Here is a 21575-nt window from a genome sequence, read left to right on the forward strand (position 1 = left end):
TCCAAGATCTCTTTCCTGACTTGTTGTAGCTAAATTAGCCCCCATCATATTGTATGTATAGTTGGGGTTATTTTTCCCAATGTGCATTACTTTACGTTGTCCACATTAAATTTCGTTTGCCATTTTGTTGCCCAATCACTTAGTTTTGTGAGATCTTTTTGAAATTCTTCACAGTCTGCTTTGGTCTTAACTATCTTGAGCAGTTTAGTATCATCTGCAAACTTTGCCACCTCACTGTTTACCCCTTTCTCCAGATCATTTATGAATAAGTTGAATAGGATTGGTCCTAGGACTGACCCCTGGGGAACACCACTAGTTACCCCTCTTCATTCTGAAAATTTACCATTTATTCCTACCCTTTGTTCCCTGTCTTTTAACCAGTTCTCAATCCATGAAAGGACCTTCCCTCTTATCCCCTGACAACTTAATTTATGTAAAAGCCTTTGGTGAGGGACCTTGTCAAAGGCTTTCTGCAAATCTAAGTACACTGTCCACTGGATCCCCCTTGTCCACATGTTTGTTGACCTCTTCAAAGAACTCTAATAGATTAGTAAAACATGATTTCCCTTTACCTAAACTATGTTGACTTTTGCCCAACAATTTGTTCTTCTAGGTGTCTGATAATTTTATTCTTTACTATTGTTTCAACTAATTTGCCTGGTACTGACGTTAGACTTACCGGTCTGTAATTGCCGGGATCACCTCTAAAGCCCTTTTTAAATATTGGCGTTACATTAGCTATCTTCCAGGCATTGGGTACAGAGCCGATTTAAAGGACAGGTTACAAACCATAGTTAATAGTTCCGCAACTTCACATTAAAAGACTGTCATGAAACTTCATATGTCATCCTAGCAAAGCAAAACAGGCCTGCAGAATTCATACCCTCCCTTCTCCTACAACTCAGCCATAGACCACGACAGCTTTGTGGGCACGTGCCGAACAGGTCAGGTCCATCGTGAGACAACAAGCATGGAGACAGTGGTTGGTCAGGAAAGTCCACAGGTACCACATACCGACTGGAGTTATTTCATGTCTATTACAGGTGATTTTCAATTTACTGCTGGGTAACTGTTTTGGCAAATGCTGACTCTTTAAAGGCAACCACTGAAATGGCTCGATCCAGCTCCCAATGAAATCAGTGGGTGTGACAGTGTCACCCGCATAGGAGAATCGACACACACACACAACCCTGGGGCCAGTGCGAATGCAGGAAGTCAGACAAAATGATCATCATGTCACCTGCCCTTAAAGCCCACACCCCCGGCGGCACGGCAGCAAATGGCTAGCGAAGGATCCCCCCTCCCCTCTGTGGCCACAGAGGTGAGAAGGGAAGGCCAGCGGATTTCCCAGTCGGCGCAGCCATGGAAGGGAAACAAGCCGAGCGCTGAGCCTACCTCTTGCGGAGAGCTTCTTGGTGTTGATAATCTTGGCTGCATACTCATGGCCGGTGCAGAGTTTGACGCAGCGTCGCACGACCGAGAAAGCCCCCCTAGAGAGAGGAAAAGAGAGAGAGAAAAAAAAACTAACTTCCCAACCTCCGCACCAGGAGAGCTCAGCAGCAGCCCACCGGGCCGGTTTGGAGAGGCCCTTAGGCTGCTGATTATCGCATTGGCTTAATATTTCAGTCTAACCAGCACAAGACACGGGGACACCTGGCACCAGTTCCGACTCGACACCGTGATGGCAGGTGTGCGAGAATCTAAGGCCTGCAGGATTCGCAGGGCACATTTGGGGGGGTATTCCTGCTATACGGGGGTGACCCAGGGACCGCTTGATGTTCAGTGCCAACAGCTCCCTCCACACAGCGTTTGAGGGGGCGGAGCCTCTCCCAGCATAGGGGGCGGAGCCTCTCCCATTGAGCGGGAGGAGCTAATCCACAATGCATTGCAAAAAAAAAAAAAAGGAACATTAGCATATCACCCCCAAACCTCCATCAATCCTGGTCCCAAGCCAAGGCCATCAGCGCCCCATAATGCAGCTGGGCAGGACTCACCCCCCACACATTTGCTCCCACACACCCCAGCAGCCCCACCCCACCCCCTTTCGGGACAACCAGCAATTAGCTGCTGCTGCGCTCAGTGCTGTACGACACACCAGATACCGGCAGAGCCTGCCCCAAAGAGCAGACAGGCGTGGGGACAGAAGGGCAGCAGGCACCGAGCAGCCCTCAGACAGGAAGGCAGGAGCTCAGAGCTCTAGGGTAAAAAATTTTTAATGCAACCTCAGTGACTGAGATGTCCTTCACCGTGTTTTCAAAAGTGACTTGGGGCCAGACTGTCTAAGATTCTTAGGTGCCTGAAGACGCAGGAGAGCGCCTAGTAGGACGATCAGATGCATCTAAACAGGTCAGGCACCCTGTCTCCCATGGGATTTAGGCACCTAACCTGCTTAGGCACTTTTGTATCTCACTAGGTGCCTTTCTGCGTCTTTGACGATCAGGCCCCCTAGCATTCAGATGCCTCTGTCTCCTGGACAGCCAGCTGGAATGGGGCTCATAAGGCAGGGCCACACTGCAATGAAAAACCCAGGCCAGCTGACTCAAGGGGCTTTTTAATTGTAGGGTAGACGTTTAGGGACCCTTCCCCCTTGCAGGGTCCTACAGCCCATGCTGCAATGAGACAGCCCGAGGCAGCCGGCCCAGCCGTGGGTTTTTAACTGCAGCGGAGACATACCCTCAATGTCTACATCATTCCTGAAAATAAGAGTTAGGCTCCCGGGTCACTTCATTGCTTTGAAAATTTTACCCTTTAACTCTTGAAAATTGTATCCATGGTGCGTATTTTGCACCAAATTCCTGCTGGACAATTCCGTTCCTAGGGCAGGTCCGTTTTTCTTTAACTACACTTCCAAACCGCTTTTAAACCACGTTTCCCTCCCCCGTTACAATTCCCCAATCAGGAAACAGAATTCCCTGAACACGGGGAAAACCAGGTGCGAGGAGACCGCTCTGACCTGGCCCTTCTCCCGCTGCCTGGCTGGTGTTTGGTCAGCTCACTCCCCAGCAGCTCATCTGGAGACGGTGCCCCCTCAAAAGGATAAAGGGCAAAAGATGCTGAAATTCCAAACGTGCCAATGCGAGATTTTCCAGGATTGTTCTGGATCAGAAAAAGCGGCTTCCACGGATGGGGGTGGTGTTTACTTGTTAAAGCCTAGATATCAGCATCCAAAGGTGGGCAGCGCAGGCCAGGTCCAGCCAAAGAGGGTCTAGAAAGCACTGTCAGCAAGTGGCAGCGGGGAGATTTGCTCCTGGGAATGCAGGCAGATCGCCAGAGTTGCTACGCAGCCTGCAGCCTGGCTGAGGCTCTCTAAAAGCCGATGCTGATCACCGCAGAGCTAAGCGTTCCCCAGGTGCCCAAGCCAGCGCTCTAAGGGGAAAGCGTTGGCGTCCCTAGCTCCTGGATTTCTTGCTCTGCATTGTGATCAGCTGGGAGGTCTCCTTAAGAAAAGCCAGTGGTTCTGGGTGGGCATTAAAGACCTTGGAGCCCCAGCTGAATTCTCCCCTTCGCTACAGTCATTGCTGTGCAACCGGCTGCTGTCCTCCACCCCAGAGGTGGCTGTATTGCCAGGAGGTAACTTACATGAGGGAAGCACCACTAATAAATCAATCACAGCTCCAAAGAGCATGTGCTGTTGGCCTCACATTGCCACAGCCTGGCAAGGGTAGACTAGCCAGCCCTGATCCTGCCATGGAAAAGGGCGGCTGCTTCCCCTCCTGCCCAGGAGATCCTCACCTACAGTGTCCTTCAAACCACAGCCCTTTCTCCCAGGCGAGATCTTGCCCTTCTGCAATCCCTTCTCCCCTCCACTCTGCTAGCTTTCTCCCTCTGCCACTTCCTTCCTGTGCTTTTTAACCACCCCTCACAGCTGATGGGACAGCCACCTCCTTAGCCAGCCAGCCTGCACTCTGATTAGGTAATTAAGTACTCTCCATTCCTCCCTCAAGTCTTCTCTAGGGGAAACTAATCAGAGCTTAAGTGACCGGAGTGCTGGGACAGCTGTTAGCTCTCAGCACTCTGTCACACTCCACATCATCTTGCCCAACCCAGCTGCTCCCCAGAGACTGCTGCTTCTTCAAGAGCTGCAGCTCCCCAGAATTATAAGCTTCATTATCAGAGATTCGTGAATGCCTGTCTGGGGGAACAAGGGCTGGGGAAGGGCCACAGTTCGCACCTAGCAGGGCTGAGCTCTGCCCGAAGGGGGCAGAACACAGATTCGGGATGTGTCTATGGCTTTGAGCACAGTAACTCCAGCACCCCCAGGTGTATAACCCCTGCACGCAGAGCAGGGCGACAGATGGCTTTTCCGGTTTGCTGGAAGTTCGGAGAAAAAAATCAGTTTTGGTCCACCCGAAAACAAGATTTGCCAGAATTTCCAGTGACAAGCAAAAATAATAATAATAATAATAATAATAATTTCAGGGTGAACGGAACATTTTATTTCAATTTCAAGGTCTCTTTGGCCCATTTTTTGAAAACTAAAATGAAAGGCCATTTCCCAGCAAAAAGTCATTTCCAATGGAACCGCTCACCCTGTCCTCCCCAGGGGTCTTGGCCCAGTTAAGATCGGCCCTGGGCAGAGACCTGTGGGGAGGGCGGGGTGATGGTTTTCAATGGAAACTTCTGCAGCTGCTGCCTGGGCAGGAAGGCAAAGGGCACCCAGGGTTCCTGGGGCACAGGGAATGGAGACAGACCCCCCCCCAATGCTCCTTGCCGCCCCGATACGCATCTGGCTATCCCGGCTGGGGGATGAAATGACTAGCTGGGGGCTCAGAGCCACAGAGCGAAGCCAGGCGCCCCTTCTCCCTGCATGGGCCCATTACACGCCCTCCTTTTCCTCCCTTATTTATTGTCTGGATCGCGGCAGTGCCAAGAGCACCTGGCATGGGCCAGGACCCCTCTGCACTAGGCGCTGCACGAACAGCGACTGCAGAGAGAACTCCCAGCAGAAACCCATCTCAGCAAACCTGGGCACCTTCTGCAGGGGGAGCACGAGAGTCAGAGTCATCCCCCTCCCCCACCTCTCCCTGCCAAGTCTCTTCTGGGCCCACATCTCAGTTACTTCCCCCTGAGTCTTCCCCACAGGGAGTGACGCCTTACGTAACAGGGGCCCCAGTTGCCAAGCAGCGGCACCCAGCCGAGGGGAAGCCAGGCCGTGCTGCGTGAGGCCCGTGGAGCAATTCCCGCCACGCACGGCACGGGATCCCCGCACGAGGCTTTCAGCTTGGGAGCGTTTCTAATGATCTTCTGCCCCCGGCTCCTCCTTTCTTTGCAGCGCTGAGAGGAAAGGCTCTGCTCAGACCCAGCAGTGGCCCATTCCGCTCGCAGAGCCGGCAGGCGCTGATGGGCAAACGGGGCCATCCTGCTCTGCTCAAACACCTTCAAAAGAAGGAGAAGCATAGGCAGCAAGAGGCGCCTTCAAAGAGCAGCCAACAGAAAGGCAATCTGCAGAGAGCGGCTCCGGGGCTTCCCCCGTGACCAGCAGGGGGGCAGGCAAAGCAGACCAGATCCCTAACGGAGGTGGGGCCGGGGGATTCCCAGACGGGGACGTGGCAGCTGGCCCGACGCCAGCACAGGTCCGGACACACCAGGATAGCAACAGCTACGCCCAGCCAGGGGCTGCAGGGAGCTGCTTGCTCCCCCGGCCCTGTATTTCCCCCCCCGGGGCCTCATTCCCCAAGCCGTGTGCAGGGTGGGTGATTTTTGACCCTGATCAGCAAGATTTTCTGCTCCAAATCTCTGGACTTAGGAGCCACCAAGGGGTTGGCTGGAAGAGAAGAACAGCCTGAGAAAGGCCATTGGCTGATTTTCTGAGGCCCTGACCGCAGGGAGGTCACATGGGCAAAGCAACCCTCCGGGCCATGGACTGTGGGAGCCCTTGGGAGTTCCGCTGCCCTCTTCGGGCAGGGACTGGGTCTTTGCTCTGTGTTCGTAGAGCACTGGCCACACCTGGTCCTGGTCCCACCCATCTGGCTTTGAGGGGCTACAAATACATAACGAGAAGCGCGATCTATCGGAGCACCTTGCAAGGGATTTGTCCCCTGGAGCAAGGCATCGTACATCTCCATTGTACAGGTGGAGAACTGATGGCCAGAGACACCCACCCAAGGCCACACAGGAAGTCTGTAGCAGAGCAGGGATTGGATCGTGCTCTAACCACTGAGCCGTCCTTCCTCAAGGGCTTCCTCATATCTGTGCTGGACACATGGCTCATTGGGGTCAGAGAGAGGAGAGGGGACATAAGAATGGCCATACAGGGTCAGACCAAACATCCATCCAGCCCAATATTCTGTCTTCTGAGAGTGGCCAATGCCAGGTGCGCCAGAGGGAATGAACAGAACAGGGAATCATCAAGTGATCCATCCCCTGTCACTCATTCCCAGCTTCTGGCAAACAGAGGCTAGGAACACCATCCCTGCCCATCCTGGCTAGTAGCCATTGATGGACCTATCCTCCATGAACTTATCGAGTTCTTTTTTGGACCCTGTTATAGTCTTGGCCTTCACAACATCCTCTGGCAAGGAGTTCCACAGGTTCACTGTGCGTTGTGTGAAGAAATACTTCCTTATGTTTAGTATCAGAGGGGTAGCCATGTTAGTCTGGATCTGTAAAAAGCAACAAAGAGTCCTGTGGCACCTTATAGACTAACAGACATATTGGAGCATAAGCTTTCGTGGGTGAATACCCACTTCGTCAGACGTCTGACAAAGTGGGTATTCACCCATGAAAGCTTATGCTCCAATATGTCTGTTAGTCTATAAGGTGCCACAGGACTCTTTGTTGCTTTTTCCTTATGTTTGTTTTAAACCTGCTGCCTATTAATTTCATTTGGTGACCCCTAGTTCTTGTGTTATGAAAAGGAGTAAATAACACTTCCTTATCTACTTTCTCCACACCAGGCATGATTTTATAGACCTCAATCACATCTCCCCTTAACTGTCTCTTTTCCAAGCTGAAAAGTCCCAGTCTTATTAATCTCTCCTCACACGGAAGCCGTTCCATACCCCTAATCATTTTTGTTGCCCTTTTCTGAACCTTTTCCAATTCCAATATATCTTTTTTGAGATGGGGTGACCACATCTGCACGCAGTATTCAAGATGTGAGTGTACCATGGATTTATACAGAGGCAATATGATATTTTCTGTCTTATTATCTATCCCTTTCTTAATGATTCCCAACATTCTGTTAGGGAAGATATCTGCTAGGTGCCCGGTCCATTCCCCAGCGGCTCAGGCCAGGCCAGAACGAACCTCTAAAGAAGCAACACACTTCAGTACCATGGAGAGAACACGCTCAGGCTCCATCTGTACGTAGCAGAACAAGCTGCCCTGGTATCATGCCATGATCCCAAAGGGTGCCAGCAGCTGTGTCCCTAGGTGTCTGAACTGTTGGGAGTTAACAGGGGGATTATAGCAGAATTTAGATGCACCGGTAACAAGACTTGGGGCCCCTCTATGCCAGGTGCTCCACATGCCCCCCTGGTATCACCTTCGGTAACGCCTCTTCTTCCTCCCGCCCCGGCAGGTGTCTGCAGACTCCCCTTAGCCATCGCTTCGCCGAGCCTTCCCGGGAAGTTCCCCCCTCCAGCCTCTCTGTTTCTTGATGGTAAGCAGGCACCAAGGACCAGATGTTGTGTCTCAGGGACAGCCGCATCAGAGCTCCATCGGATTGCCTCCTCCCTGCTCTGTGACCTGATACTTCCTGGTACAGAGCCCCAAACTGTGCTGGCCAGCTGTGCTGCCAGGTTTGCTGTGCCCTCTGGAGGCCTTGTCTGCACCACACACCGGGCCCCAAAACTGCCCCAGGCCGCTGCTCCACTGGCAGAAGCTGTAGTGTAGACAAGGCTGGCTCTAAGACAACACAGAGGTGAAATGCCGGAGTCCTGTCTACACTACAGCAGGCATCAGGGCAGCTGCACCCGTTGGCAATTCCCGGTCCTGATATTGCCGGGGCAGTTGTAGCCTACGTGTCCCCGGTGTTACTGCCTCTTCCCTGGTGGAAAGGGCCAGTTTAAGTGTCTAATCAGCGTTTGCAGTGCCCAGATCTGTGGCCTGAGAACCAATGGGAGGCATGGCCCCCGCTCGGCAGACGGCATCAGTGACTTTCCTGAATCCAGTTAGACACGCAGACCCCAGCTCCTATTTCATCCACCTCACAGACCTTCCGACCAGGTTCTCCCTACCAGGGGAATTACCTGCTTCCCACCCCGCCTCTGATCTGTGTGCCCCGCTCAGCATTCAGACCAGCCCATCTCCGTCTCTACTGCGCTGATCCCAGCCCCAGCCCCGTCCTGTGCCCAGGGGAGTGGTCCGATCCCAGTGTGCGAGGAAGGGGTGGGGGTGGATGGATGGGGACTGACCGGAGCCCTTCTTCAGCTGCTCCGGGTGAAATCCCCGGACACGGTCCTGACTAGCAATCAACTACAGGAACGGCCGAAGTTCCACGGAGTATTTAACCCGCAGAGCAGGGCTCCCCTCACCCCAAAGCCTGGTCAGCACCCAGCATTTCAGGTGCAGAAAGATCTATCCCAGGAGCTCTCGCTTCTGGCCTGTCAGCAAGAAACAGCAGCCTGCATGGACTGAACAGAGAGATTGTCCCTGAGAGAGCAAGGGAGAGCCCCCTCGCCTCCCCCATATTAAAGCATAGAAACCGCCACTCACCCAGCCATGGGGTCTTTATCAAGAGCCCCTCCTGTCTATCAGGCTGCTCCTCCAGCCCCATCCTGGCAGTACACTGCAAGATATGGATCATCCCATGCCCCCAGGCGGCGGGGCAGGCCTGCTAATCCCACTGGAGTCAGGGGAGACCCGAGGCCCAGAGACGAAGGCCCAGGTTTATAAAGGTTTCCAGGCACCGTTACGCTCAGCGTTGCAACACCTAATGGGTTTAGGAGCTGACACCTCATTCCCAAAGGGATTTAGGCACCTGACTGCCTTAAAATCTCTGGGCCTAGGTGATTAGCCCACAGCCCCCCAGGGAGTCAGTCTGGGGCCAAGCTAGTGCCTTAGCCACTGGGCCACTCTTCCTCTCTGCCCTCACCACCCCCTAGCACCAGTGCCCAGAAGCAGAGCCCAATCCTGTAGCCCCCCCTCCACAGAAGGTGTCACGGAGTGTGGGGGGAGACAAGGCCCTGCCCCCCCCCACTTCCTGCGATTCACCATGACTCTCAGCCAGCCAGTAACACAGAAGGTTTATTTAGATGACAGGAACAAAGCCCAAGACAGGTCTTGCAGGTAGAGACAACAGGACCCCCTCAGTCAGGTCCATCTTGGGGGGGGAGGGGCTAGGGAGGCCAGAGCCCTGTCTGGGCACCCCTCCATTTTCTCAGCCAGCCCCAAACTGAAAAAACTCCAACTGCTCCTCTGGCCTTTGTCTCTTTCCCGGGCCAGGAGGTCATCTGATCTCTTTGTTCTCCAACACCTTCAGTTGGCACCTTTGCAGGGGAGGGGCCCAGGCCATCAGTTGCCAGGAGAGAGGGCGTCGGCCATTCTCTGTGCAGACACCATCACACTGGCCCTCTAGGGCTCTGCAACAATCACACACCCCTAGACACTCAAGAAATGCATAGGGGAAACTGAGGCACCCACACAGCACTCAGAGAAAACATTAAGAACATTCCCACTTTGTCACAGAAGGAATCCCCCCCAAAAGCTGGTAGCCCCCCCCAACCATAAACTAGAAGCAACAATGCTGAGAACAGCGATTCTCCAGGGCACATTACTGCCTCATGAATTACAGGAGCACCTACACTGGCCAGTCACAGAGCAGGGCCTGCATCGTGCTAGGCGGTGAACAAACTCAGAACAGAGGGATGCTCCCCGCTCTGGAGAGCCGACAAGCAAGACAAGAGACAACAGGTGCATACAGAAGGGAGAGCACAGTACAGGTCAGCGTGATGGCCACCAGCCCTGTGGCCGAGATCTGGTGTCGGGGAGTGGGGAGATGTGGCATCTCCATCCCTTCAACCAGAGTTCAAAGCGGAGGCTCGGCTGGGGGAAAGGGGCCAAAGCGACGGGGCTGTGGCTCTGTGCAAGTCCCCCTGCCCCCAAGGCCCATGCAGGATGACCCCTCTGAGCACCTTCCCCAAGCAAGGCAGGCTCGGGGTGTCCCCCAGCAGTTCTCCAGCATCAGCACATCTGCTTCCTGAAATCCAAAAGCCCAGACCAGCTCGGAAAGGCCCCCTGAACAGGACACGGTCCGGGCCTGCCAGGTGACCTGCTACCCCCTTCAGCCGTTCTAACAGCCCTGCCCCGCAGGCACCCGGGCCCCACCTGCTGCAAAGATGGCACCAGTTGTCCCAGAGAACCCAGCCCCGGGAGACACTCACACCCGGCTCTCGGTGGGCTGGGATGGTGCCTGGGGAGAGCTCAGAACCAACCCAGCCAGCGAGGCTCCCATTGGGACCAACAGCAGCAAAATGGGATGGGCAGCAAGCAGTGGGTCAGAGACCCCAGCACGGGCACCCTGGCGAGAACAGGAGGAAGAGGGAACCGTCCAGCGTCCCTGATGCCTCTGACCTGGGCAAGCAGGAGCTAAAGCACAGAGTTGGGGAAGAACCCAGGAGTCCTGGCTCCCAACTCTGTGCTTTAGCTCCCGCTTGCCCAGGTCAGAGGCATCAGGGACTCCTGGGTTCTTCCCCAACTCTGCCACTGGGTAGATCTGACCTCACCCGTGCCGCGTCCCTGCTCTGCCCCTCTGTAAAGGGGGGGTAATGAAACCCACCTCGCTGCAGGCTCCGAGAGGCCGACGACACTGCGCTAACACTAAGGCAGGCCCAGCCTGCAGATGGAAAGTGCCGGGGAAGGATTATGGCTGACAATCCTGGCAATGAACAGGGGCAGGGGGGCACTGCCTCCTCCTGGAGAGAGTCAGCTACTTCAGGAGCCTCCCTGTGTGTCATAGTCTCTGTACTGCTAACACCTGGATTCTCAGGTGGCCGGGGGATCTGGGGCCCCGACCCTGCGGCGACATGCATGGTGCCCTGGGCTGGCTGCGTTAGAAAACCCAGCCAGCGAGGGCAGGAACAGTGCGGAGCAGCAGCAGCCGCCTCAGCACACGGTGCTGTTATGAGCCTGTGTTTGCCAGCGCAGTCTGTTGCCATGGAAACGCTGGGTGCCCCGGATTGAGGATTGCTGCAGGGGGTGAGGAAGCGAGCGTGGGCGGGAAGACGGGAGGCGGGGCGGGGGAAGCACTGGGCAGGGGCACAGGATGGCAGGAGCGAGGAGTTCCTCTGGGTGGAATGAGGGGGGCCCTGACCAGCCTCCAGAGCCAGCTGCATTGCTCGCGGGCACAGAGGGGCAGCCGCAGCAAGTGACAGCCCTCCCCCTCCATCCAGAAACAAGCCTATTCCCCGGGGGAGGCGGTGATGGAATGGAACAGGCTCACATCCTGCCCCGGCACTGGTTTACCTCTGCACCAAGCCCTGGCTTGCCAGACAGCTTTCCCATTTCCACACCTGGCAGCCGGCATGTCAGGGGCAGGGGACCCGCGCACTCTGCTCCCTCACAGAGCAAGATGCCCCATCCCGGGCAGCAGCCAGCGATGTTGGTGCAAGGAGCGGGCTGGCCGAGCCAGCAGAGAGGGCCGGCAGGGGTCCCCCAGGGTCCGGTTTGTTCTGCCCCACGTGTTGCCCGCAGATGCTCTGCTGGGGAAGGGGCTGGGGGCCTCCAACTCGCAGGCCCCACCCTGCTCCTGGTCCTGCAGAACAGCAAGCGCCAGAGGGTTTTCCCGGTGTCTAATTCCTGCCCTCTGCAGCCCCGAGAACCTCTCCAAACCTCACCCGAGGCCGGGCTCCCCCTTCAATCACTGCTCATTGCCGCCTTCATCCCGCACTGCTGTGCTGCCCATCGCCTTTGTCCCCTCATGGCATAACCCGACCAGGCAGCACCACTCCACCGTGGGCCGGGCCATGTCGTCCATGCGCCGCCCTTGCTCCAAGCCCTCTGGGGCCCGGCTGTAATCCTCTCGATGGCGCTAACCCCACTCTGCGTTCGCTGGGACTCCCCAGTTCCCCACAGCCTGGCAGGCAGAACCACCACCAACTTCCCTGGGGCTGACAGAGCCAGGGGCGCAGACACTCACGCCCCGATCCACGCGGCCCTAACCCCAGACTACGGCCTCCCCCAGGACGCACCGCCCAGGGTGCACAGCACCGGCCCGGCGTGGCCTATAACCCCAGCTTCCCAACACTGCAGGGCTGGATGAGCCCCCCGAGGGCCAGTTTCTCCCCCCACAGAACAGCAGACCCCCCCCTCCATGAGAGTGTTGTCATCCCCCGGAGGCGCTGCCCAGCCAGGCACTGAGTACATTTCTGCTCACACCCCCGCTGCTGCTGTTGTTTCTTCCGATCCAAACGGCTAACAAGCCTTCAGCTGAACGGGGAAGAGGGCAAGGGAAGGACAGGGCCTTGCCAGCGTCTCAGGGCAACGCAATCAAGGCCGAGCGTTAAACCCCTTCCCAGAGCTGAGCACCCGCCTGTGGCTAGCAGGGGCCCAGAGCCGCTGCCGTTCAGCGAGATGCCAGGTGTCCCGGCAGGGAGCAGTCACAGAGAGAGGATGGGCAGTGGCAAAGGGAGGGTGATTGGAGCAGCCATCTGTTCCGGAGCTGGCAGAGCCCCGCATGAGAGGGAGGATGGCACCTCCCAGCTGGTCTGACTGGCACCACAGCCCAGGGATAGGATAAAAATGGCAGGGTGAGCTGGGGCAGGGAGGGGAAGCCTGAGCTGGGAGAGGCTGCGAGCTTCTAAACAGGTGCCAGGGCCTAGCCAGGGTTGCGTCAGTGCCCAGGGCTGGCACTTTGATCAACCAGAGGGTTTGGGGCTAGTCAGGGCAGCACCCCAGAGGCATTTCCAGGCCAGATCAGCCGTGGGGCCCCACTCCTGTCTCAGACACTGGTAGCCTGTAGCCACCAGTTCTGGAAAAACCTCCCCATGGGGACATTCCCCCTAGAGACTAGTTCCTGCGCTGAGGCCAGGCTGGGGTGTTAGATGAGACCCCCTTCTTTTATACCTAGCTGCTAATGCCTGTAACTGAGAACTGTCTATTTCACTGTCCAGCTAACTGTCCAATCCTCTCGCGAACCTCACTGAGCTCCGGACCTCGGTCAGATCTTGCGGCGGTGAGTTCCACCGGCTAATTACCCAATATGCAATAATTGTCTTTCCCGGTTTCAGCCAGCTGCCTTTTGGTCCCACTCCCCGGCCCCTTGTGCTTGTATTATGATGAAGGGTAAATATCGGTGCACCTGCTCTATTTTAGACCCCTGCGTCTTGTGCCTGCATCATTCATTGGTTGTTCCACTCGACTTCGCCCCGAAGGTAGCAGACAGAGCACTGGAATGGGCCTTGACAGCGGCACTCAGCTCGCTGCAGTATGTCCGCCACCATCCCCTCCCAATACTCAGTTTGATTCCCTTCACATGGATGGACAAGCTCCCGGACCTGGCGAAGGAGACCCTCTCATGCCTCGGTAGCTGGGGTGAGGAGTCAGACATCGCCATAAGGCCCTGCAGCTGGGGGCAGCCCTCAGAGACCTCTCTACTCTAGGACAGGCAGCGTGGCCTAGTGCCTAGAGCAACTCAACTGGGACTCTGGAGAGCTGGGTTCAGGTTCTGCCACCAGCCTGCTGGGTGACCCGGGGTAAGTCACTTCCCTGCTCTGGGCCTCAGTCTTCCCCCCTATGAAGCACTTTGAAACCCACTAGTGGAGAATGGGACGTCAGAGCCAGGCATTCGTTGCTTCATACTCTTAGAGGTGCTGGGCCCATAAACGCCCCTCGCCGGCCCAGCTGCTGCTTTTCACTCCCTTGGCCACGTTCCTTTCCGAGCCCAAGGCCCCCAAGCGTGCGTCAGGGCGGCAGACAGGCAGGGCCTGCACCCCAGGAGCCAGGCGACTGCCCCAGCCAGCAGCCCCAGCCTCTCCCGAATGGTTCCTGTAAGCCGCCCGCTGTTTATTCCACAGGGCTCTGCACAGCAGCGGTGGGAGGGCCCGCGGTCGCACACCCCGCAGCCCAGCTTGGCTATTATTTATTGGCCGAGCTGCCTCGGGGCAGGGATCTACGTGCTGCCCAATAGCCCCGCCACCACCCGCCAGCCCCCTCCACACCAATGGGCCTTCGTGCAAAAGTGACCCTCCTAGTCCCCCAAGTGATCAAAGCCCGGTGCACCCGAAGGACAGGATAGCAGGGGGCATGCTTCAGCGGAGACACCCCCGGCATGGGTAAATAGGAGCCTCACCAAGAAAGACCTGGGGATCAAGAGCAGGCCACACGTAGCCAGGGGCAGGGAGCCGGGTCAGCTCTCCAAGCAGGCTGGGCCCAGCTCACGAAGAGACCCCCCCCATCGCACTGGGCTCCGAGCAGACTGGCAGCCACTGCTGATCTGCTTAGCTATTTCGAACACATCCATCACCTTGGTATCCGAGCTCCACCACGATCCACGAGCAGCCTCACTTCAGCACCCGTGGGGCAGCTGCTGTGTCCCTGCAGGGGGCTTAGTCCTCAGGCCTGGACATGCCAAGCGTGCCAAAGTGAGAATTTGCTGTAGTATTTTTATGCCTCAGTTTCCCCACACATTAGATGGCTACCCGGTGAGGAGTGGGAGGAAGAAGGGTTACATTTGCTCTCAGGGAAGACTAAGGGACATAAATGCAGGTGGAATGAACAGGGGAAGCGCTGGCTGACCTGGAAACTGAGGGGGAGAGAGACGTACGCGCCAGAAACGAAGTTCACTACAGGTCTGCTCTGGGCCGACCCGGATGGGCACACTTTAACCTTCCTTTCTCTAGGCCAACCTCAGGACTTCCTGCGCTGCCTTCCAGGTGACTAACAAACCCACCCGCTGCAAAGGCCGGGCGTGCGACTGGCAGGAGGAGCTTGTGGCGCGAAGCAGGAGTGCGGGAGCCTCCGGGGCTCAGTCTCCGGTGGCTGCGAGGCCACGTGGCCTACCCCAAAGGCACAGCAAGCCCCCCTTGGGATCTGACACATCGAAGGGGTTCCTCCAGGAGGCTGTTCCGAAGCTGGGGGCGTAGTCAGGCGTCTTCCCGGCAGCTCACCGATGGCTCGGAGGAAGGCTCGCCGACAAGCACGCCAGCCAGTTCTGGAACAGCCCTGCAGTGCCTGGCTCTCCTCGGACAGCACTGTCCAGCTCCTCTGGGGGCGGGCTCCTGACCTTTGTTTCCAAGGCCCTGGAAGTCAGTCCCATTGCTGCCCTTCTGCAGGCCCCGTTCTGTTTTACAGCGCTCACGCCACCTCCTCGCTCTGCCGAATTCATGCCTGTCAAAGAGCCTCCACAGAAACGTGGAAGCCCAGCGGTCGTGTTCTGCAGCAGGAAGGGAGGGTCCCTCTCTATACAGCTCTGGCAAAGAACCCCCCCACACACACACACACACTCCCAGCATGTGCCCTCAGCGCTGTCCCTCCCAGATGCCTCATGTTCTGCACCCTTCCAGGGCACATTCAACACCTGGGACCACCATGACTATGTCTCTGAGCACCCCACAATCTTCAGCCTGTTTCTCCTCCTCGCTCCACCTCTGGAGGGAAGGGCTGAGCTGGTATCCCCAGTGAACACATGGGAATGAAGGCCCACAGAGACAGGGTGACTCGCCCTGGGTCACAGAGCATCACTCCACAGACACCAATTCCGGTCCCCCCTATGACCCAGCCACCGGCCCCTCTCTCTGTAGCAAGGAGGGGACAATCTCTCTCTATACCTCTGGGCAGAGCCCACCTGGCATCTTGTGTTCGTTTCTGGGCGCCCGACTACTATGAGCATTCTCAGAGCGCTTAGAGGCTCCAGTCCTGGCCTGACCCTGTTGTGCCAGGCGCTGGATAGACACGGAACCAAAAGAGTCTCCACAGAAACGTGGAAGCCCAGCGGTCGTGTTCGTTTCTGGGCGCCTGACTACTATGAGCATTCTCAGAGCGCTTAGAGGCTCCAGTCCCGGCCCGACCCTGTTGTGCCAGGCGCTGGATAGACACGGAACCAAAAGAGTCCCCACCCCAAAGTGCTGTCCGTCCAAGTAGCGGATGTAGAAAAACTGGCAGGGGTTCCCAGCCAAACAACACAGGCGGCTGCGAGCTGGGTTATAAGGAAAGACGGTGAGAGCTAAATCCATACAGCTCAGCCAAGTGGCTGAGGGATGGGGCAGCAGGAGAATTATTGTAGGATGTTTAAACCTTCCAGGCACGCTGCAAAGTCCATGTTTGTTTGCAGGCCTTTGGGAAGGGATGCATGCAGGTGGGCGTTGAGACAGGTCGTTATGGGGTGGCCAGACTTGCATTAAAGATGGAGCAGTTTGCAAGGAATGGAATATTTTCAGGGGTTGCGAAATGGCAGGGCCAAGATTATCCCAGTTTGGGGGGGAGGCTCAATTGGGGCCCCCCAAATTCAGCTTGAGACACCCCAAGAGGTCCTGAGTCTGGGCTACTGCCAAGCACCAGCTCTCCGAAACCCGGGCCGCTTTAAGGGGTCTCAGCCTGGAGATGCCCCAAAAGGCCAGTGACTTCTGACAGCCACGGAGCATGGGTGTGAAATGTACGCCACTGGCATGCTGAGGGAGATGCTCCGCACCAGCCGGACTTCTTGGGGGGCAGCTGGGGTGGGGAAAGCCCCCTCAGTAGGCAGCACTGAGCGCCAGCCCCCAGGCACAAGGCCGGGTCCCAGCGTGGGCGTGCAGATGGCAGGGTGCCACATCGCGCACTCTCCCAGTAGCACAAGGGCAGACCCCAGCAGGGAACACATGGCAGCCCCAGCCCCTACTCACTGGAGGGGCAGCTATGCCAGCCCCCAGCTGGGCGCTAGTGACCTGTAGGCACCGGGGGGGGGGGGAAGGGGCGCTGAACCAACCTGCCAGGGTAGCTCCTCCCCCTGGCCAGCCCGCTCTGTGGCACCACTACTCCAGAGCCCTGGCGCACTGATCTTCCCCGGGTGGGGACCCCTCTCCCAGCTCCCCTCCTCCAGCGCCAGCACATGGCCCTGAATGCAAAGAGGGGTGATTGCTGCCAGCCCGGGGCAGGGTGCCAGGGTGGGTGGAGTCTTCCCCAGCCCAGGGGCATCACCAAGAGCGCCCCCTCCCAGCCAAAAATCAGCGGTGGTGTTGGGGGGGGGGGGGGGCGCTTCTAAATGCAACTCATGACCGAGGAGCAGGCTGGCGAAGGCCGGTCTCCGGGGCTGCGCCGGGCCAGGCAGACAAACCACTGCAGTGGGGGCGAGGGGGCTGGGTGAGCCCCGCAGAACCGGCTGCCTAAAAATACCGGCGCGGCTGCAGGAGCCTATAAATACGCGGCGAGCCCGAGCCGGAGGGGGGGCGGGGAGGACCCAGCGCCGCAGGGGAGCCGGGGGCGGGGGGGTCTAGGGTTTCTGGCACAAGGGACCCGCTGAAGGGCTAGTGCCATTCTCCAGATGGTTCCCATTCCTCCTGCAACATGCGTCATGGCTGCGAGCTCCGGCCGGCAAGCGAGCCCCCAGCCCCCGCTGCCACTCGCGGCCGGGCGAGCCCAGCCCCGGCACATGGCAAGTAGTAGGACGCCCCCCCGGGGGAGGGGGGCAGCTGGCAACCAGAGCAGCCTGGGCCAGGCTCCCCCCCACACACACACACACTAGGGAACCCCCAGCACGGTGACACCCCAGAGCCAGCAGCCACCTTCCAGCCACCCCCGCGGGGCTTCCCCCCCGGCCCATGCGCCCACGGCGCAATGGAGAGCGCACCCTCTGCCCCGCACCCGTTCCGGGGGGGGACAGCACCCCCGGCTCCTCCCACCAGGCCCTGTAACGGGGGAGGGGAATGACCCTCCCCAGCTCCCCCCACCCCCGAGGGGCGCAGGCCCCAGGCGCGCCGGGGGCAGCCCCCCCCGGCCCGTGCGCCCAGGGCGCAATGGAGAGCGCACCCCCTGCCCCGCACCCATGCCGGGGGGGGGCAGCACCCCCGGCTCCTCCCACCAGGCCCTGTAACGGGGGAGGGGAATGACCCCCAGCTTCCCCCACCCCCGAGGGGCGCAGCCCCCCTCGGACGCCCCGGCCCCAGGCGCGCCGCTGGCTCCAGACGCGGCTCCTTACTTGCCAATTTCCTCGTACAGCTGGTACTCGTCGGTGAAGCGGGTGCAGGTCACGGTGGTTGCCATCGCGGCTGCCGCTTCGCTCCGCAATGAGCTGGGCTCCGGCTCCGCCTGGCAGCGGGGGAGGGAGGGGCTGGCAGGGGCGGGGGCAGGAGCCACCCAGCCCGCTGCGCTCCGAGACTCCCTGCGAGCGGCGAGTCCCCCCACCCCGGCGGAGGAGCAAGGGCCAGCCGCCCGGGGACCCCCGCAGCCCGGGGAGGGGAACGGCCAGCCCAGCGACCCCCCGCACCCAGGGCATGGGGTGGTGTCAGGCCCCCCCAGGGGCCCTCGGGGCACCCCACAATACCCCCAGTGGAGGGGGGAGTGCCAGCCCCACATCATTAGGGGCCCCCCAACCAGAAGCCAAGGAGCCTCCCCATTCACAGAGATCCCCCCCTTAGAACCAGCCCACCAGTGTACCCCCCCAAAAAAGCCCCAGGGTCCCCAGACCCCACAATTTCTAGCCCCTCCCCACTCCCACCCCACGGAGCCAGGGCCCCTCCCGGAGACGGAGAGGGACACAGACCCCTTGGTGTTTGGAACCTGGGCTCCACTGGGAGGGGAGCGTGGGGGGAGATGGTGAATGTGGTCTGGTTTTTGCTTGACCGGTCTCTGTTTCTTATTGTGGCCAGCCAGGCAAAAATACAGGCCAGGGTCTGTCCAGGGCCAAGACCTTTACTAAGGAGTGGGCACCTTGGTTCTGCCCTGGGACAGGGCCCCTCCCTTCCGCATCAGTCCCTTGCCCCTGGATCCAGAGGTCATGGGGCTGGGCGATAAAGGGCCATTAAAGCACAATATAGCACCACTGCCCAGTCTGAGAGAGGTGGGCCCATCACCCTGCACCCCCACATGCCAGCCTATTGCACCTAGAGCCAGGGAGCGATGGAGCCGGGGGCTGCACAGCTGTAAGGATATTTCAGGACCATCATCCAGGTTCTCATAGGCCCTTACAGGGGGGGTTCACCTGGTCACGGTGGAACTCCGGGTGATGGACCCTCTACACAGCAAGGTCAGTGCCCGAGACAGGGCTGCCCCAGGGCCTGGTCCCTGCCTGTGTGGCAAACTCCCCCCTCACCACCAATCCAAGCAGCGCTGCCAGACCCACCCAGAGCCCCCCACTCCTAGACACCCACCCCAGAGTCCCCCCCCATGCCCAGAGGCCCCCACTTCTGCTCCAAGTGCCAGGTGCATTCCTTGACCTTGCCTCCTCCAACAGACATACACAGCAAGAGGCACATTTAAATAAAACAAACAATCCGACCCAAACAAGCCACTCCCCCTGCCACATCCCTCTCCCCCCTGGGGAGAGGCTGAAGCAAACACCCCCACAGATGTGTCCTCGAGTGTGACTGGGAGGTACTCAGATCCTACCGTAATAAGCATGGAGAAGAACCCCTTCGCCCGCACCAGCTCCAGCTGAGTTATCCCCCGAGATTGGTTTGGGAATCATTCACTCTTCAGGGCTGCTCAGCAAGGGCACAGGTGTGATCACACTTCCGCCCGTGGGCCCCAGGTGTATGCGCTAACTAGCCCTGCGTGACCAGGCCTCGTAGTCCCAGTTGTTCCCGGGCTCTGGCCGGGGGTTTGCACCATCCTAGTTGCGAAAGGGGCAGAGGCATCCTCATGGCCACCACAATGAACCGGGTTAGAGCCAACAATCTGCCCTGGGTAGAGAGCACAGCAGTCGGGCTGGTCCCTGACCCATAGACAACTATCATTTTGGTTGCTAGAAATCTGAACTAATCCCACATCGCTCTTATAGGCAGATCTCCCAGCACTTTACCAAGAAGGTCAGTATCCTTATTCTCATTTTATAGATGGGGAAACTGAGGCACAGAGATGGCGCGGGAGGGGATTGACTTGCCCAAGGTCACTGACAGGGGAGTGGCAGGGCTGGGAGGAGATTCCAGGTCTCTTAAGTTCCGGTCCAGTGCTCTGTCCATCATCCGCCCCCATTCAGCATGGACATCATTGCTAATCGGTAACAGCAGGATGTGTATGGTGCTAGTGGGGGTGGGGAGGAGCGTTCACACTCCATAGGGTGTGAAGGCAGATTCCTGTTATAGCTTCTGTGACAGGGCTCAAGGGAACGCTGCTGGCTTTAGACCTAGGAAATTTCCGTGTCCACGATCAAGGGAAGGAGAAAAAGCTCTGCTAACGAGACCCAGCTCTGGCTCCATCAGGGCGCCTGGGCTGATCACAACACTGCGCAGCACCACAGCAGCCTCTCCTGACTTGACACGTCCTGACTCGGCCAAGCTGGCTGTCCCGGTCAGGGAGAACCCCCGTGCGGTGAACTGGTTTCCAAGGCCGGGCCAGCATAGCTGGAGAGCAGCAGTGTCTACAGAGAACCCAGCGCAGGGTCCCTCCTGTGAGAGTGATGCTGCGTAAGGGGCATCCTGCCAGCATCATCTGGAGCAGGAGATGGAGCCGGGGCAGAACGTGCAACTGGAAATGAAGGATGCAGAATTAGCCCAGCAGGAAACTCCAGGGGGAAATCGTGCTTGTTGAGATGGAGCCCAGAGTCCCACAGCCACAAATCTGATGAACCATGTAGCCCTGGGGATGGGGGGGTCACCCACCAGCTGGTGCACCGCCTCATGAGCAGGGTGTAGCAGCTTCTTCATCTCTGGCACCCCTGTCCACGGTTACACCAATCCAGGCTTTAAAACCAGGAGTCAGCCCTCCCCAGAACCATGAGATCAGCTTAAAAAACAGGAGATTTTAAATGACAACATTAGAGGGTCTTTCGAATGGGTTCCTGGGCACAGAGCCTGGCGGGGTCACCTTTGCAATCTCTTCTCCACAACTAGGAGAGAGACGCTTGCCTTTTTTAAAAATTAAAGTGGAGAGTCTCACACAATCACCTGACTCCAGGAGCTGGGGCTTTAAGAAACACGGCAGCGATCACAACGGAATACAAAGGAACTGAGATGAGAGGCACGGCCCAAAGCGAGGGAGCCTTACCGGCTCTGCGTGGAGGGATGCCCTGAACGCTTCCGGGATGTGTTCCCCATCGCTACACAGCAGCCTCGCCACTCGGCACACAGGGGCCTGCATCGTCACAGGTATTTCCGGGGGAACCAGGCTCCTAAGCACCTTTGAGGATGGGGGCCGGGCTGCCTTCTTTCCAGGAGCCCGTGTGCCTTCAGCTAGGTGCCAGACATGGGAGATGCTGTTTGCACCAGGAGTTTTTTGGCCAAACAATTCCCATCGATGCGGCTTGTACATCTCACCCTTCAAGCTGGCCACTGCGTGACAGAAGCCACTCAACGAGCGTGTCTGTCTACCCTGCATCTGTCCTGCCTCGTGGATTAATAATAAATGTCTATTTCTTTTATAGCCCTTTCCATCACTAGATCTGTTACTCCTCCCAGCGCCCCCTGGGAAGTAGGGAAGCATTAGTATCTGTAAAATGGGAAACTGAGGTACAGGGAGGCTAAATGACTTTTTGAATTAGGGTTTTAAGGCCCGGCTTGACAAAG

General features: G+C 57.9%; 1 protein-coding gene across 15 annotated transcripts in view; it reads right to left on the bottom strand.

The window, feature by feature from the left end:
- The window catches only part of CAMK2B (calcium/calmodulin dependent protein kinase II beta), a 145205-nt gene extending 127053 nt beyond the window's left edge, over window positions 1-18152 (bottom strand). For all 15 annotated transcript variants that reach the window (XM_054017957.1, XM_054017949.1, XM_054017956.1 and 12 more), the window contains exons 1-2: window positions 18053-18152; window positions 1396-1490 (exon numbers count right to left, since the gene is read on the bottom strand). In XM_054017957.1, the coding sequence (XP_053873932.1) occupies window positions 1396-1490; window positions 18053-18117 (160 nt within the window). In that variant the 5' untranslated portion in view covers window positions 18118-18152. The remainder of the gene's footprint in view (window positions 1-1395; window positions 1491-18052) is intronic.
- Between the last annotated feature and the right edge of the window lie 3423 nt (window positions 18153-21575).

Source organism: Malaclemys terrapin, chromosome 2, assembly GCF_027887155.1.
Source record: "Malaclemys terrapin pileata isolate rMalTer1 chromosome 2, rMalTer1.hap1, whole genome shotgun sequence".
Classification (NCBI taxonomy): Eukaryota; Metazoa; Chordata; order Testudines; family Emydidae; genus Malaclemys; species Malaclemys terrapin.